At 47.2% G+C, this 15,295-nt stretch overlaps 2 protein-coding genes across 2 annotated transcripts in view; both read left to right on the forward strand.

The window, feature by feature from the left end:
* LOC136438096 (kelch repeat and BTB domain-containing protein 2-like) overlaps positions 1-15,295 on the forward strand; it is an 83,862-nt gene that overhangs the window by 64,614 nt on the left and 3,953 nt on the right. The window lies entirely within an intron of this gene.
* LOC136438276 (kelch repeat and BTB domain-containing protein 2-like) lies at positions 7,449-12,588 on the forward strand. Its single transcript, XM_066433039.1, has 5 exons — positions 7,449-7,593; positions 8,122-8,327; positions 8,705-8,844; positions 9,042-9,251; positions 11,101-12,588. The coding sequence occupies exons 1-5, from the start codon at positions 7,449-7,451 to the stop codon at positions 11,975-11,977; spliced, it is 1,578 nt and encodes a 525-aa protein (XP_066289136.1). The 3' UTR covers positions 11,978-12,588.

A 15,295-nucleotide genomic window follows, 5' to 3' on the forward strand; every position in this document is an offset into this window, starting at 1 on the left:
ATGGTAGTCAAAGACGATAGGAGACGAATGTGACGGGAAGAAGGTCTGTAATCAGGAACACAACATAGAACAAAGAATCTCTCTCTTCTGGGTCGTACCACTCTCCAACCGGGGGGTGGCGGCTTCAACTATTCGAACTTTACACTCTTCCCCCCTATCTAAAATAAAATTCTCCTGAATTTCAAACAAGTTATGTGTATCTTTAACATTCTGTATCTTTGTTTTAAACATACCCAACATTAATAACAGCTAACGACTTCTCTTTCTTTAACATCCTGTATCTTTGTTTTAAACATAACCAACGTTAATAACAGCTAACGACTTCTCTTTCTTTGGCATGACTACTATGCGTGGACAACATAATTCCGTGACAAACAGTTCTAACTGTATTCTAGCAGGTATAGAATTTGACATGGAATGTTCTGGTATCTAACACAGGTTGATTCGTGAACTCAAGTCCCAGTGTTGTAAGTCCTAGCATCTGGTCGACGAGAATACCTCTGACATAGTCCAGGTTAAGCGGCGGCCTTTAGTCCATAACACAGTCAGCGAACCTTGATGGTCTGGTTACTCGGCGGCCATGCCGTGTGGTGTGCTGATTAGTGTCTCCTACAGAAGTCGCCTGTTGAGGAGCTTGGTCCTCAAAGCTGTCGCACGCCAGTTGTGACGTCGGCGCGTCGCCGGTGGGCACCGGCTGACGATCCCGATGCTGCGCCACGGTTGGCAGTGTGTAGCAAGGCTTCAGTCTGTTATAATGCACTATTTTCCTGCGGTTGCTTCGAGCGTCCTTGATCCTGTATGTAACCCCCGGTTCTCCGGAGTGTAGTCTTTCCATGACCACAAATGGACCTTTCCAACGGGGTTTGAGTTTTCGGCGTAGCGCCGTAGGATCGTTGACCCACACCTTGTCACCTGTCTTGTATGGCCTGTGGGACGTAGTGGAGTCGTATGCAGCTTTCTGGCGACTGCTTGCTCGTTGCATGTTTTGTCTTGCGTGAGCGAAGGCTGTTCGAAGACTGCTTGTCAGAGTTTTGACGTACGACCTTGCCGTGGTTGTGGGCGGCGATCCCGGTGGGGTCGTGCCAAATATCACATCAGCGGGAAGATTTGCCTCCCTTCCATGGGCGAGGAGGAAGGGCGTGTAGCCGGTGGAGGCGTGCACAGATGTGTTATATGCCAGTAGAACATGAGAGAGATGGTCGTCCCAGTCGTCGCCCATAGGCGATACATACTTCGAGAGCATTGCTTTCAACGTTCGATTGAAGCGCTCCACTAGTCCATCCCCTTGGGGATGGTAGGGGGTTGTGCGGCTTTTGGCGATACCCAGTGCAGCGTACAGTTCTTTCATTAAATCTGCCTCGAACTGACGACCTTGGTCGGAGTGCAGAGAGGACGGGACACCATGTTCTCTGATGTAGTGGGTAAAGAGGACTTGAGCCACTGTAGGGGCATCTTGGCGCGGAATGGCATAGGCGTTAGCATATTTAGTGAAGAAGTCCTGTAACACTAGGCAGTACCGATTTCCTTTTTTTGATTTCGGAAGTTCGGTCAAGTCCATGGCCACCTTCTTGAACGGGCCATCGGCCCGAATGGGTTTCAGAGGTGCTCGAGCTGAGGGTGTCGGTGCTGTTCTTGTGGCGCAATGTTGGCAGGCGCGACACCACCTCTTGACGTCTTGGTTCATGCCCGGCCAGTAGAAGCGGATATATACCCTTCTCAGTGTTTTTGTGATTCCCAAGTGTCCGGAGCAAGAGCCATTGTGTAGTTCCTGCAGAATGGCGGGCCTTAGGCTTGCAGGTGCCACCCGTTGATAGATCACGTGGCAATTTGCGTTGGGTTTCCACCGTCGGTACAGGACACCGCGTTTGACCACGAGCGAATGGTATTGGTCCCACAAGGCTTTCAGAGATCGGCCTCGTCGACTGATGGTGTGCCACGGGGGCCTGCCCTGGCGTTGTCTCTTCCATTGTATGATTTCTGAAATATCCTGATCCGCCTCTTGTGCCTGTTGTACCTTATGAGGTAACGAGTGTCCGTCGGGGGAATCCGTCGGCGGGGGCGGCAGTTGACCATCAGGCGGATCGTCAAGTGGCACTGTTAGCCGTTCGGCCGAAGGATCGTGGGGTAGGGTCGGTGGTTGGTCGACAGCGGCCACTGACGCTGGCAGGCGCGATAGAGCATCGGCACGGGGTAACAAGTGTTCATCTGGGGGATCCGTTGGCGGGGGCGGCAGTTGACCATCAGGAGGGTTGTCAAGTGGCGCTGTTGGCTGTTTAGCCGAAGGATCTTGGGGTAGGGTCGGTGGTTGGTCGACCGTGGCCACTGACGCGGGCAGGCGCGAGAGAGCATCGGCGTTGCTGTTGGCTTTTCCCGCACGGTAGGTAAGGTCGAACTCGTATGTAGACAGTTCCACAGCCCATCTAGAACGCCGTCCTGTTGGATCGTGCGTAGTGAGCTTGTTGGACCACCCGAGTAAGGGCTTGTGGTCAGTCCTGACAGTAAAGCGCCGTCCCGCGAGGTAGGTGCGGAAGTGACGGATGCTCCACACGACGGCCCACATCTCCCGGTCGAACGTAGCCCATCGCCTCCCTTGTGCAGTGAGCGTACAACTGGCGTATGCGACCACTTGTTCGCCATGGTCGGAGGTCTGGGATAGCACTGCTCCAACTGCGGAATCCGACGCATCAGTGTGTAGCGTAAATGGTCGGCTGAAATCTGGGTATGCCAAGATCGGTGGAGACGTCAACGCTTCCCGTAGGGTCTCGAAGGCTGCCTGACAATCTGAAGACCAGGAAAAGGATGAGCCCTTTCTTGTCAGGACGTGCAGAGGCTCGGCAATCTTGGCGAAGTGGCGTACGAATTTCCGATAGTAGGACGCCAGCCCTAAGAAGGATCTTACGTGAGCGATTGAGGTAGGGGTAGGCCAATTGCGGACTTTGTCCGTGTTGGTTGGATCGGGTTGGACGCCATGTCGGGAAACCACGTGGCCAAGGAAGTGGACTTTTGGCTGCGCAAACTTGCACTTCTCGGCGTTGAGTTTCAAGTTGGCAGAGCGGAATCGGGAAAGAACTTCCTCCAGGACCGTGAGATGATCCTCGAAGGTGCGTGAAAAGAGGATAATGTCATCAAGGTAGGCTAGACATGACCTCCAGTCTAATCCCGCCAGGAGGAGTTCCATTAACCGCTGAAATGTCGATGGCGCGTTCGTGAGGCCGAACGCCATGACTGTGAATTGGTACAGGCCACGGCCGGTGGTGAAGGCCGTCTTCTCACGATCGTCCGGATGGACGGGGACCTGCCAGTAACCGGCCGTCATGTCCAATGTTGTGAAGTACGCTGAGCCCGACAGGGCATCGATGGTGTCGTCCGTCCGGGGTAGGGGATGAGCATCCTTGACCGTTGCGTGGTTCAATTTTCGGTAGTCGACACAGAATCGATGAGTGCCATTTTTCTTTCGGACCAGGACTACGGGTGCGGCCCATGGGCTCTGACTGGGCTCGACCACACCCGCATCCAGCATCTCCGCGACTTGGCGTTGTACCTCGGCCTGGCGGTGGATGGGCATTCTGTGTGGCCGTTGTTTAATTGGCCGGTCATCATGGGTAAGTATGCGGTGTTGAGCGAGGGACGTGCGACCTCTGTCCCCTGGATGACGACTGAAAACGTCAGAATAACGCTGGAGGAGGTCAGAGAGTTGGCACGCCTCATCCGGGGAAAGGTGGGTGGTGTCGACACTGGGAGGAGTGGTGCTGGCCAAAGGATCTTGTTCGGCGATGTCATCATCATCTAATGGCAGGAAGGATCCCAGTGGCATGGCTGCTTTCAGCGTGACAGGTTCATCTGATGTGTTGGTCACCTCACAAACGGTTTCAGAGTTGTTGACTGTGGCGACAGTTCTGGCAATGGCGAACCCTTTGTCGGTGTAGGGGCGTGGTTCCAATAAACCAGCGTAGTCATTAGGGATGGGGCGTGTCGCCATTCCGGGTGTGAGACGGACCGGTATCGCCATGACGGAATGCGGGGGCACTAAGGTGGTGCGACATACAGCGGCATGGCAAACTGTGGGAAGCAGCTGAGATGACGTTAGGAGTGGTAGGGGTTGTCCTCCGATAGTCAGTGTACCCCTGCCAGCATCAAGGATGGCCTGTTGGGAAACGCAGAAGTCCCAACCGAGGAGGGCAGGTTGATCTGCACCACGGACGACATGGACGGGATGAGTTGTTTCACGGTCGCCCAGGTGGATGTGTAGGTCAATAACTCCAATAGTGTCCAACACTTGACCGATGACCGACCGCGCCGGAGTAAATTGCTTCATCAGGGGACGACACCGCAGATGGGGGATGGAGTTATACAGTTGTTCGCTAATGAGGGAAATGGCTGATCCTGTGTCAATCAGTGTGTTCGTGGCTGACCCCTCCAAGATGGCGGAAATGTGGGATGTGGGCGGAAATCGGTGGGAGGGGTGCTGTGAGGGGGCCTGCGGTTGGTCTACTGATGCCCGGCCCGCGGCATCAGAGGAAGGTCGTTTCCCTGGTCAGCAAAACGGACTGATCTGGAAGGTGAGCGGGAGTGGTTGCGGTCTGAAGACGGCTGGCGGTATGGAGAGCGAGACCGCGAGTCAGTGGAGTGATGGTACGGGGAGTTGGGGCGGTCTGAAGACGACTGGCGGTATGGAGAGCGAGACCGCGAGCCAGTGGAGTGACGGTACGGGGAGTTGGGGCGGTCTGAAGACGGCTGGCGGTATGGCGAGCGAGAACCCGAGTCAGTGGAGTGACGATACGGGGAGTTGGGGCGGACCTTGTCCGATGGGTGAGATGGGGAACGGGCACGAGTGTCGGTAGTTCCGCGGTATGGTGAACGTGAACGGCTGTTGGCGAAGGAACCGTTACGGTACGGCGAGCGGGAACGATCGGCAGGCGGTTGGCGGAAAGGTGAGGTGGAACCGGAGCGGGCTTCGTAGTAGGGCCTGGGTGCTGGGGACAGATGCTGGCTTCGGAACAGGTTGGTGAGGATAGAGACCTGCTCGGTCAGGGTGGCCACGGCTGTGTGCAAATCGTCTCGCTGGACGGCATTCACCGGTTGCTCTCGAGTTTCCCGCGGGGCGGAGGCGGCCACTGCTTGCTCGTAGAGGGTGGCAATCTCTGCAGCCTCTTCGATGGTGGAAGGGTTTCGCTCCATCACTCGGAGGCGCGTGGCAGCATCAATGCCTTGTGTAAAGTATTGGAGGGCAACCCCCTTGATGGCAGGCTCGTTGTAGCGTTTTGACGCGTTTTGATGCGTTGTAGCGTATGCACGCCGGACCAGTTCTTCTAGTTCTGCTGCGAATACGATGAAAGACTCACCAGGTTGGCGTTTCCGTTGCGCTAGGGATTGTTGGAAACTGAAGGTAAACCTGTCTTGAGAAAAGGCATGTGACAGCATCCCGAGGAGGTTGGTGTAATCGCGGCGGATGTCCTGTTGGAGGCTCTGGAAGTATGTTAATGCAGGTCCATCCAGGAAGGTGGGGAGGATACGTGCTCGTACGTCAGGGGTGTACTGATGGGCGTCTGCGTAAACCTCAAATTTACCAAGCCAGACATGGAAGTCTTCCTCCCCCTTGCCAAGGAAGTGCGCTGGTAGGTGCGTTTTGAGGTGTAGTGGGGTAGCTGGAACCGGCCCGGAACCTGTCTGTGGTGCGGGTGGTGGTGGTTGTTTCCATGTAGCACCTGACGACATACCGGGTGGTGGTAGTTGGTATGTAGCACCTGCGGACGTACCGGGTGGTGGTGGTTGTTTGAATGTGGCACCTGGAGCTGTACCGGGTGGTGATAGTTGGTATGTAGCACCTGCCGACGTACCGGGTGGTGGTGGTTGGTAGGTAGCACCTGCCGAAGTACCGGGTGGTGGTGGTTGGTATGTAGCACCTGCCGACGTACCGGGTGGTGGTGGTTGGTAGGTAGCACCTGCCGAAGTACCGGGTGGTGGTGGTTGTTGGAATGTGGCACTTGGAGATGTACTAGGCGGTGGTAGTAGGTATGTAGCATCTGAAGACATATCAGGTGGTGGTGGTTGTTGGAATGTGGCACCTAATTCTAACGATGTACTGGGTGGTGTTGGTTGCTGGACTGTAGCACCTGAAGGCGTAGGAGCGGTTAAAGCTGGTCCGGGGAACCGCTGTGTGAGACCCGCCTGAGTAGGCGAAGCCACTAGAGGTGCACGTGAGTTTGTCGATGTCATCGGGTTATAATGAGGAAACGAAACTTCAGAGTCAATGAAAAATTCCCCCGGATTGTTAGTCGATGCCATACGACGAGATAGCCCAAGCTACGGACGAACGGGAATGTGGCAGTAGCCTACCTTCTGCTGGGGAGCGTACAGGTTTCAGAACAGAACGCACGTGGTCCGGGGGGGAGGGGGGCATCGGCCAGACGGAGCTGCGGGGAGCGATTTTTCCGGCAGGGACGAGTAAGATTAGTGGTGCATCGACGGAGAAGGTTCGAACACCGCTGCCATCAGTGTAAGACTCCAATCATGGTAGTCAAAGACGATAGGAGACGAATGTGACGGGAAGAAGGTCTGTAATCAGGAACACAACATAGAACAAAGAATCTCTCTCTTCTGGGTCGTACCACTCTCCGCCCGGGGGGTGGCGGCTTCAACTATTCGAACTTTACAATAGTAGTTCGGGTATGAAGTAGTGCGTCGCATTGCTTGGAAAGGCCGTAGATTTTTCTCCTGCGGCACGTTAGCGAGGCTGAAACTGTGGTGAATAGTAGAGGAATACGTCAGTTTTGAGGCAGTACGAGTTTGATTGCGATGTTTGTTCGGTCGGGTTGAATTCGCGCCTGGATATTGGTACCGCCAGACTACTGTAAGTCGCCTGCAGTACGGTGACCTCCGCTGGGGGTCATATCAAAGTTGCTTTTAAAAGAGAACGAGACGGCAAATTTAACCTCATTTTGCAGATATTTTGTAGCTTGAACCTTGAAGTCAAACATATCAAAATCTGGCAGCCTAAATGTACACCTTTCTATCAATTTTTTAAGCGTCGAAGCTTCTCGCCTTGGAATCCTTATTAAAACTATGTAAATCCCAATAGGAGAAATACTGTGGTCTGCAACCATATCGTACGGAGAACTGGTTATCCCGAGTCCGCCATCTTGAACTTGGCGGTCATGTTATGTGACCCAACAAATAGTAATGATCGTATGTATTCCGCGTAATGGATAGTATGAATTCCGTAAAACTCGTATGTTTCTTAGTAATGGATCTTATGTATCCCGTAAAACTCGTATTTTTTTATCGTAATGGATCGTATGTATTCCGTAAAACTCGTAAGAATTCCTTGGTTACTGTACATCTACTTCTTCTTGTAGCACTCTTACTGCTACACTTACTGCTACACTATGTAGGTAATTAATGCATGTGTATCTAACCTTTGACCTGCAAGTCATGCCACCGTGATCAACATGGCTGCCGCAGACAAAGAACCCCACGCCAGCACAGTTCGTCCTCGTTCCTACCAAGACGAGAGCTATTTGCACGGGTTTCTTGGAACTGTGGGGGACTTACAGAAGGCTGGGGTACTGCAGGATGTCGTCCTTGAAGTCGAGGGCTGGCGGTTTCCCTGCCATCGGCTTGTTCTGTCCGCGGCCAGCCCCTACTTCAGGGCCATGTTTACAAGTGACATGGCGGAAAGTCGGCAGAAGACGGTCGTTTTACAGGTAGGGTTGGCGTGACGTTTGGTTAGAACAAAGAGAAAGATCACTTGAGAAGATTCTACGTATTACAATTACATGTAGAACCTAGTATCATGTTGAAATTTCCCTGTGATGTTTGCTTCTTACATGCCCCCCTCCCCACTTACTGATATTCTTTCAGTGATTAGGGGTCAAAGGTCAAGTTTGCCGGTCACAATTAGCACAATCTTTACTAAAACAACAATATTTTTTCGGTTATAAGAAACACATGAAGTGTGCTATTAGAATGCACCAGTAAGAAGAATTAAACTAGTAGAACATAGCATGTAAATTTGACCTTCATAACTAAATGAATTATATATATATTTCCCTGTTTATAATCATTAATACCTTTTCTATGTGATACAAGTTTGGACATTGTTCTGTTGTTTTCTTCTACAAGGTTTGGATGAAGGCATGTTTGGGGAGATCCTGAGTTACATCTACTCGGGAACCCTCCACGTGTCGCTGGATAAAGTGCAGCGCCTGTACCAGGCAGCCGACCTCCTCCAACTGGACTATGTGAGAGACACCTGCAGCAGCTACATGGTCATGAACGTGGAGCGCTCCACCTGTGTGGACCTGTACAAGTTTGCTGATGTCTTCTCTGTAGATATTGTCCTGAAAGCTTGTATAAAGTGTATTTGTGGAAATTTTGCTGAGGTGGGTCTTTCTTCCATAATGTTGATCATAGATTTGAATTTCAGAATAATAGCCTATACAAATGCCTCGAATATGTATCTGTATCTATATATCTATATCGAATGATATGAATTGAGCACCTTAGATAAAGCTAGAGCCTTTATCATGATTGAATGATTAATATTTTAAAACGCAAGATGTTAACAACTAGAAAATATTTTTGCTATAAGGATCATCATCAAATCTTAACAGAATGAAAGCTTTTTGTAATCTACGAGTTTGAATAAATCATATGCATTTGAATAGCTGTACATCTAGAAATACTGTTCTCTGTGCCTCCACAGGTTTTCTCCAGTGAGGAGTTCTGCAGCCTGAGTGTGAATCAGCTGACTGAGATCATCAGCCACGATGAGCTGGATGTTAAAGAGGAGACAACAGTGTGTGAGGCTGTGGTGAGATGGGTGCAGCACAGCAGGGAGGACAGGTGGGTATTGTTATGTTGATAGGTGTATTCCATGTGTCTAATCAGTTGGTATTCATTCCTTGTATGACTGCAGAAGCTAAATTTTGATCGTAACTTTCACAGTTTGATAGTTCTGACACATTATTTGGTATTCCAGAATTTTTTGGTGATGTAAATAGATAGATATCCTTAATTAACCTTTAACCTGTACTCTATAGATTGCACCACCTACCCAGCATCCTCTCTCACATCCGCTTCAACCTGCTGACCTCAGACGACACGGCAGCCATCTTGGAACACCCCCTGGTCAGGGAGGATCCTGGGAGTTCTGAGATCATCAGGAATGTGGTACAGAAAGGGAACTCCAGCATGAAGCCGAGGCTTGGGATGACCACGGAAATGGCTCTGCTGCTTGATACAGATGCGGGGTCAGTAAATACTCCTTCTTTGTTTGACCCTCTATATTACTAGTAGGTTGGAAACAATCCTTGCATAATGCCATTCAATTTTTTTGTTGTCCTGTGATACACATTTCCACACTTTAAGTCATGTGGATATACTCTACGCCCAGTTTCCACATATATACAGTGAGCAAAATGATGCTACAAGATAAGCTTTGAAAGCTGACATCAGTGCATGCTTTGATGAAACTTGGTAAGGCGACAAGGAGGTACTTCCTGCTGTGACCTTCTCAACAGTTTGATTTTCATATTTTTGTTTGAATTTCAAATTTCAAATCCCTGTCAAAGTTATATCAGATTCAGAGTGTCTAATTGTCTTTCTGTTTGCGACCTGATAATGTCTTCCTCGCACCTGAACAGCTTCAATAGTTCTGTGGATAGTAAATATGACCAGTAATGTGGTAGATGTTTAGTAGTCTTAGAAACGGGTATGCCTAAACACTTCACCCGAACTCATCCGAGCTCACCCGAACTCATCCGAGTCTAATATGCAGTGTGCGAGGGACAAGGACTTTATGTGACGCCCTAGGTACATTGACCGTAGACCTTGCCATAGACCGGTTCAATGGCCTAGTTGGTAGAGTGCTCACCTTGCACACGGTAGGTCGTGAGTTCGAACCCCGGCCGGGTCATACCAAACACTTTAATTAAAATGGTACATACTGCTTTGCTTAGCACTCAGCATTTGGGAAAGAGTATGGTAGTTAAACTCACACATCAAGTCTTTATTTATTAAGTATTTGCCAATCTTTGCATGTTTATCTGCTAGTTTCCATGTTAACAAATACGTGCTTGTATCTGAAGCTGAAAAACACTCTGTGCAAAATTATTATGAGTTAATTGCGATACAATTTTGCTATACTATAATCTTTGACCCAAACAGCATCCACCGTTTTATTGTCCTATCGTCCGTCAAACTACAAAAAGGTATTAGCTGACCTAAAAAGGCTAAATGGATCACAACAATGAGAATATATATAATCCAATATGGCGAGCAGGCATTCCTTCTCATCTTGGAACGAGAGGGGTCACATGCAAAAACTGGTACTAATACATAAGATTTGCTGCATATTTTTTTATTCATAATTGCACAGACAATGTATCCAGAACGTAACATGAAGTCATTGCCCCGTGTATACTGCATATTAGACTCGGATGAGTTCGGGTGCGTTCGGATGAGTTCGGGTGAGGTGTTTAGGCATCCCGCTAAGAAACTAGTACAGACCGGAGTTATGCAGAACTGTATATTTAACTGAATAATCTCATCAGGTTGGTGAATGACTGAATAGCAAAGTTCTTTATTCACAGCCAAGTTTGACATGAGCCGACGTTTTGATGACTGTCTGTCATCTTCATCATGGTGATACAGATGACAGACTTTCATCAAAACGTCGGCTCATGTAAATAACGTGGTTGTAAATAAAGAATTGAGAACTTTGCTAGTTTGTACATGTCTCATAATACCAGTAAGAGCATGGGAAGCCAGTGACGTCATTACTTTATATTCTGGGTTAGATGAAGTTTCTTTATACACAAGCATACTTCAAACCAGTGGATGATGATGATACTTCAATGTCTTGTCAGTTGTCTCTACAATCGAAAAGTGTATTGAAGAGTAACTTGTGTTGGTCACTGTCTTCGTCAGACTTCTAATGATTTGAACACGACAGTCAGTAGCAGACTGAGTCTGTTACTAGTTTACGCTAGCCAAATTCATTGAGTGATTTTATTGTACAGGTGTGGTTTTGAAAGAAAATAAATGACTTTGCCGTTCAGTATTATTGAGACAGTTTGCGGTGTATTTTATTTTATCCAGGCCTGACGGATTCCTCTTCATGAACCCTCGGAATGAAAAGTACATCAGCTGCAGTTATGGTATTAACAAGCTCCCTCTGATCACAACCATGACAGTCACCAGTGATAACGATATCTACATCTTAGAAACTGATGACCCGACTGAAAATGAGAGTAAGTTGTCTCTGTTGAAGTACAACCATGCAGAAAATGTTTGGGAAAAAGCAGGAATTTCTTCCATTTCTGTGTTGCTGGAGCCGGGAGAAGATTTGAGCCTCTACAAAGAGCACCTTGTTGAACTTGATCGGGTTTTATATTACATTGCTGCTGATCAAGGAGAAAGCAGTTCAATGATGCGGATGAAAAAATACAACCAGGACACGGACCAATGGCAGGAGTGTTCACGGCTGCGACTTAGCAGACGTGGATGCAACAGTGCAGCATTGCCCTGCGGCTCGCACCTCTATTTCCTGACAAGTGAGGAAGTGCATCGCTACAACCCGAGCAAGGATCGGTGGAGCAAGCGGTCTCGACGGCTTATTATTCATAATGTCTGCACAGCCGTTGCCATCGGGACAGAAATTTTCTGCACAGATGTTGAATTCACCCACACAATGGTGTACAACACAGTGTCATGTCGCTGGCTGAAACTGCAAGGTTGGCAGAACCCAGGAAACCTCCAAATTGACAATGACTCCAGGCTTTTCGTACTGGAGAACCAGCTGCACATATTATTAACCTGTACTAGTGACTCCCAGGAAGGATACATATATCTCGTATATGTATATGACAGGTCTGCTGATACCTGGAGAGACTTGAAGGCAACCCTGCCAAATAAGAGCTATTATGCGCATGGTTCGCAGTGCCCTGTTGCACGTATATACTTACCATACCTTTAAGGGGGCATAAATACACATTATTTCTTACACATGTCGGCGTTGATGTGCAAGGATACATTGAGTACAGGACAGGACTAATTAATGACATTTTGTTTAAAATTTTTTGCTGAGCACCCCTGTAATGGGTCTTGTACTAGAGTTGTACTTGAGTAGCAGTTATAAAAAAAAAGGCTTCTCTCTTTGTTTTAGATAAGGGACGTCTTTCTATAGGAACAAGACTAATGTTCTGTGTGTTGATGTCTAACAGCAGGTTATTCAAATGTTAACTACCAGACACCATTATTCTCGGCTCCATCCTTGTAAGGTTAGTGGGGCTTACAACCGACCCCCCCCCCCTCCTTCCTCGAACATTTTGTTAGGTGGAGGGTAGTATAGGAGCCCTAGTAAACTAAATAGGGTACTGATCCTATTCGGCAGATTCCCCTTATGAAACTTTTAGGATTATCGTACATATGATTATTCCCGATAATAATGGACTGCCAAAGAAGCATTTTACTTGTAAGTCCGGTATATTCTTTTTCTGAAATGTGATTGAACTTGTATTTGTTATCACTTTACACTGTTGCTTACGAAGCAAACGACTTGGAAATTTAAATCTCGCAAATTAGATTCAAAGCAGTTTCTGTACATGTATTTTCAGATACAATGTATATCATTTTGTATCAATTTTAAACAATAAATACTGATAGAAAGAAAAGACTCCTCGTTTTGTCAAATATTTTTCTGTTTGTTTCAATGCCAATTTCAAAGATAAAGCATTTAGGATTTATATCGTGACACCTTCCATGAAAACATGTCTTGTGAATTTTGTCAGCCCCTCAGAAGCCTGTTTAACATGAAATAAATCAGTTTTCAAAGCTAACTTGTGCAATAATGCTACACGTTGGTACAGACATAAAAAAAGACTTGTTATCCACAGTCAAAATAATAAAGATAATACCATGTTTTAAAAGCAAGATCCAAACAGATGAAACGTAAGTTTCAATGTATGTCAGTACAAGGCACAACGTCTGATTAATACATGTATATCATGATATATATATGCACATCCAGCAAGATGTGCAGCATAGATAAACATAGAGAAAGTCCGTCTTGTAACTTGTTTTTGTGGGGCATATTTTCACTGCCTAATCAACACTCAACGACACATGGATCAGAACCTCCCAGCCAGATGTACCAACATTATAATAAAAAAAAAACTCCTTGTAACTCGTGGGGCACAATTTCAATACTAAGTCAACACTCAAGCTAGTTAGCGACATTTGAATTAAAACGGAAACTTCCTGCAGTGGTTCAGATATCTATATCGTTTGTTTACATCATAGAGTAAGCATACTTCAGTCTCGAGAGATTACTTTCCTGCTGCTACATTATATGGGTTATCAGTGTCCGCTGTCTACCCTTTGACCCGTAATCTCATCGTCATCAACATGGCTACCGCGATCCAAGAACCCCACGCCACCGCAGTTCGTCCTCGTTCCTACCAAGACGAGAGCTATCTGCACGGGTTTCTTGGAACTGTGGGTGACTTACAGAAGGCTGGGGTACTGCAGGATGTCGTTCTTGAAGTCGAGGGCCGGCGGTTTCCCTGCCATCGGCTTGTTCTGTCCGCGGCCAGCTCCTACTTCAGGGCCATGTTTACAGGTGACATGGCGGAAAGTCGACAGAAGACGGTTGTTTTACTGGTGTGACGTTTGGTTAACCCTCAAACCACCGTAGCTTTTTTACGACTAATCTTACCGTATGGGTCATCTCCTTGTTGAAGTTGATCAGATTTTGTATTACGTGACTTTTGAGCCAGACGAAGCCAGACCAGTACTGAAGATGAGAAAGTAGAACCGGCATACGGACCAATGGCATGATTGTTCACAGCTGCAACTTGACAGAAGTATATCATTCAGTTCAACAATGTCATGTGGTTCATACATCTATTTCATAAATGATAGGGAAATGCATTGCTACGAGCCGAGTGTGGACTTTTGGTACAGGCGGACCCCACTGATGATCATTCATAATGTCTGTGCAGCCGTTGCCATGGGAACAGAGATTTTCTGCACAGATTTTGAATTCTCTCGCACTACGGTGTATGATACAGAGTCAGACCGATGGCAGGAACTGCAAGGCTGGCAGAACCGAGAACAAGAAAACCTTGATATTCATTGTTTGTCCATTCTTTTCGTACTAGAGAACCAGCTGCACATATTGATATCCTGTACTTATGACAGTTGCAGATTGAAATCTCTGGTATATGTGTATGACAGGTCTGCTGATGCCTGGAGAGACTTGAAGGCCACTCTCCCCGATAAGGATTATTCGTCGTATGATTCGCACTGCCCTGTGGCTCGCATATACTTACCATATCTTAAGGCGGGATAAAGCACATCACTTCTTACACTTTTCAGCGTGGAGTGCAACACAAGGGCACACTTAGAGAACAGTGCAGGCGGATTGATTAACAATATTTTGTTGCGCAGGTTTTGCTGAACGCCCCTCTATTGGGATAGGTCTTGTACTAGATATAGGCTTTAGTATACAATTCATGGAAAGGCTTCCTTCTTTGTGATAGGTAAGGGACGTCTTTCTGAAAGGAACAGCAGTAAATGAAGTGATAAGTACCAGACATAATTATAAATATTCAAGAACAGAAATAAGAAGAACCGACCCACTCGTCATCAGAACTGTGTAATTGAAATGAACGTGCCGTGTGCAAAGGTCATGGGCTGGAGGTCACGTGGTAACAGAGGGCCGAAGCAATTCTTTCATTGTAGCTAATTACAAAACATAAATTGGATGACATTTTCCCCCACATTATCCTGGGTTCTATTCTTGTTAGATTAATGGGGATTCAATTCTACCCTCTCCTCAACCATTTTGTTAGGGTGGATGTTAGTATGGGAGCCCGTGCATTTGACTTAATAGGGCAGTACTTAGACTAAGACCCTTTATGGAAATTTTCCAATTATATTGTACTTACTATACATACATGTTTAGTACATATTTTCTGACGTGTGATTGACATTATATATTTGTTAATTACTTTACTCTTAACACCTTCCCTTACGAAGCCAAAGAATTGTAAAGCTACGCACATCAGATTAAAACCAGTTTCTAAATATGCATGTCCAGATTAAATGTATATCTTTTTGTATAATTTTGAACAATGAATATTTGCTGATGTAAAGAAGCGTCATCGTTTTGTCAAGTGCTATTAAAGGGCAATTTTTGTTGAAGTATTTGACAAATAAGGCATTTATGATTTGTGTTTTGATACTTTCAATGGAAACATGTTTTGTCACTGTTGTCAGCCCCTCAGAAGCC

Source organism: Branchiostoma lanceolatum, chromosome 7, assembly GCF_035083965.1.
Source record: "Branchiostoma lanceolatum isolate klBraLanc5 chromosome 7, klBraLanc5.hap2, whole genome shotgun sequence".
NCBI lineage: Eukaryota > Metazoa > Chordata > Leptocardii > Amphioxiformes > Branchiostomatidae > Branchiostoma > Branchiostoma lanceolatum.

What these genes read in the sequence shown, in the direction of transcription:
- LOC136438276 (XM_066433039.1), top strand. Translation starts at nt 7,449, where the DNA reads ATGGCTGCCGCAGACAAAGAACCCCACGCCAGCACAGTTCGTCCTCGT. An exon ending in TGTCGTCCTTGAAGTCGAGG is followed by an intron (nt 7,594 to 8,121) that starts GCTGGCGGTTTC and finishes TTCTTCTACAAG; the next exon opens with GTTTGGATGAAGGCATGTTT. An exon ending in AGTTTGCTGATGTCTTCTCT is followed by an intron (nt 8,328 to 8,704) that starts GTAGATATTGTC and finishes GTGCCTCCACAG; the next exon opens with GTTTTCTCCAGTGAGGAGTT.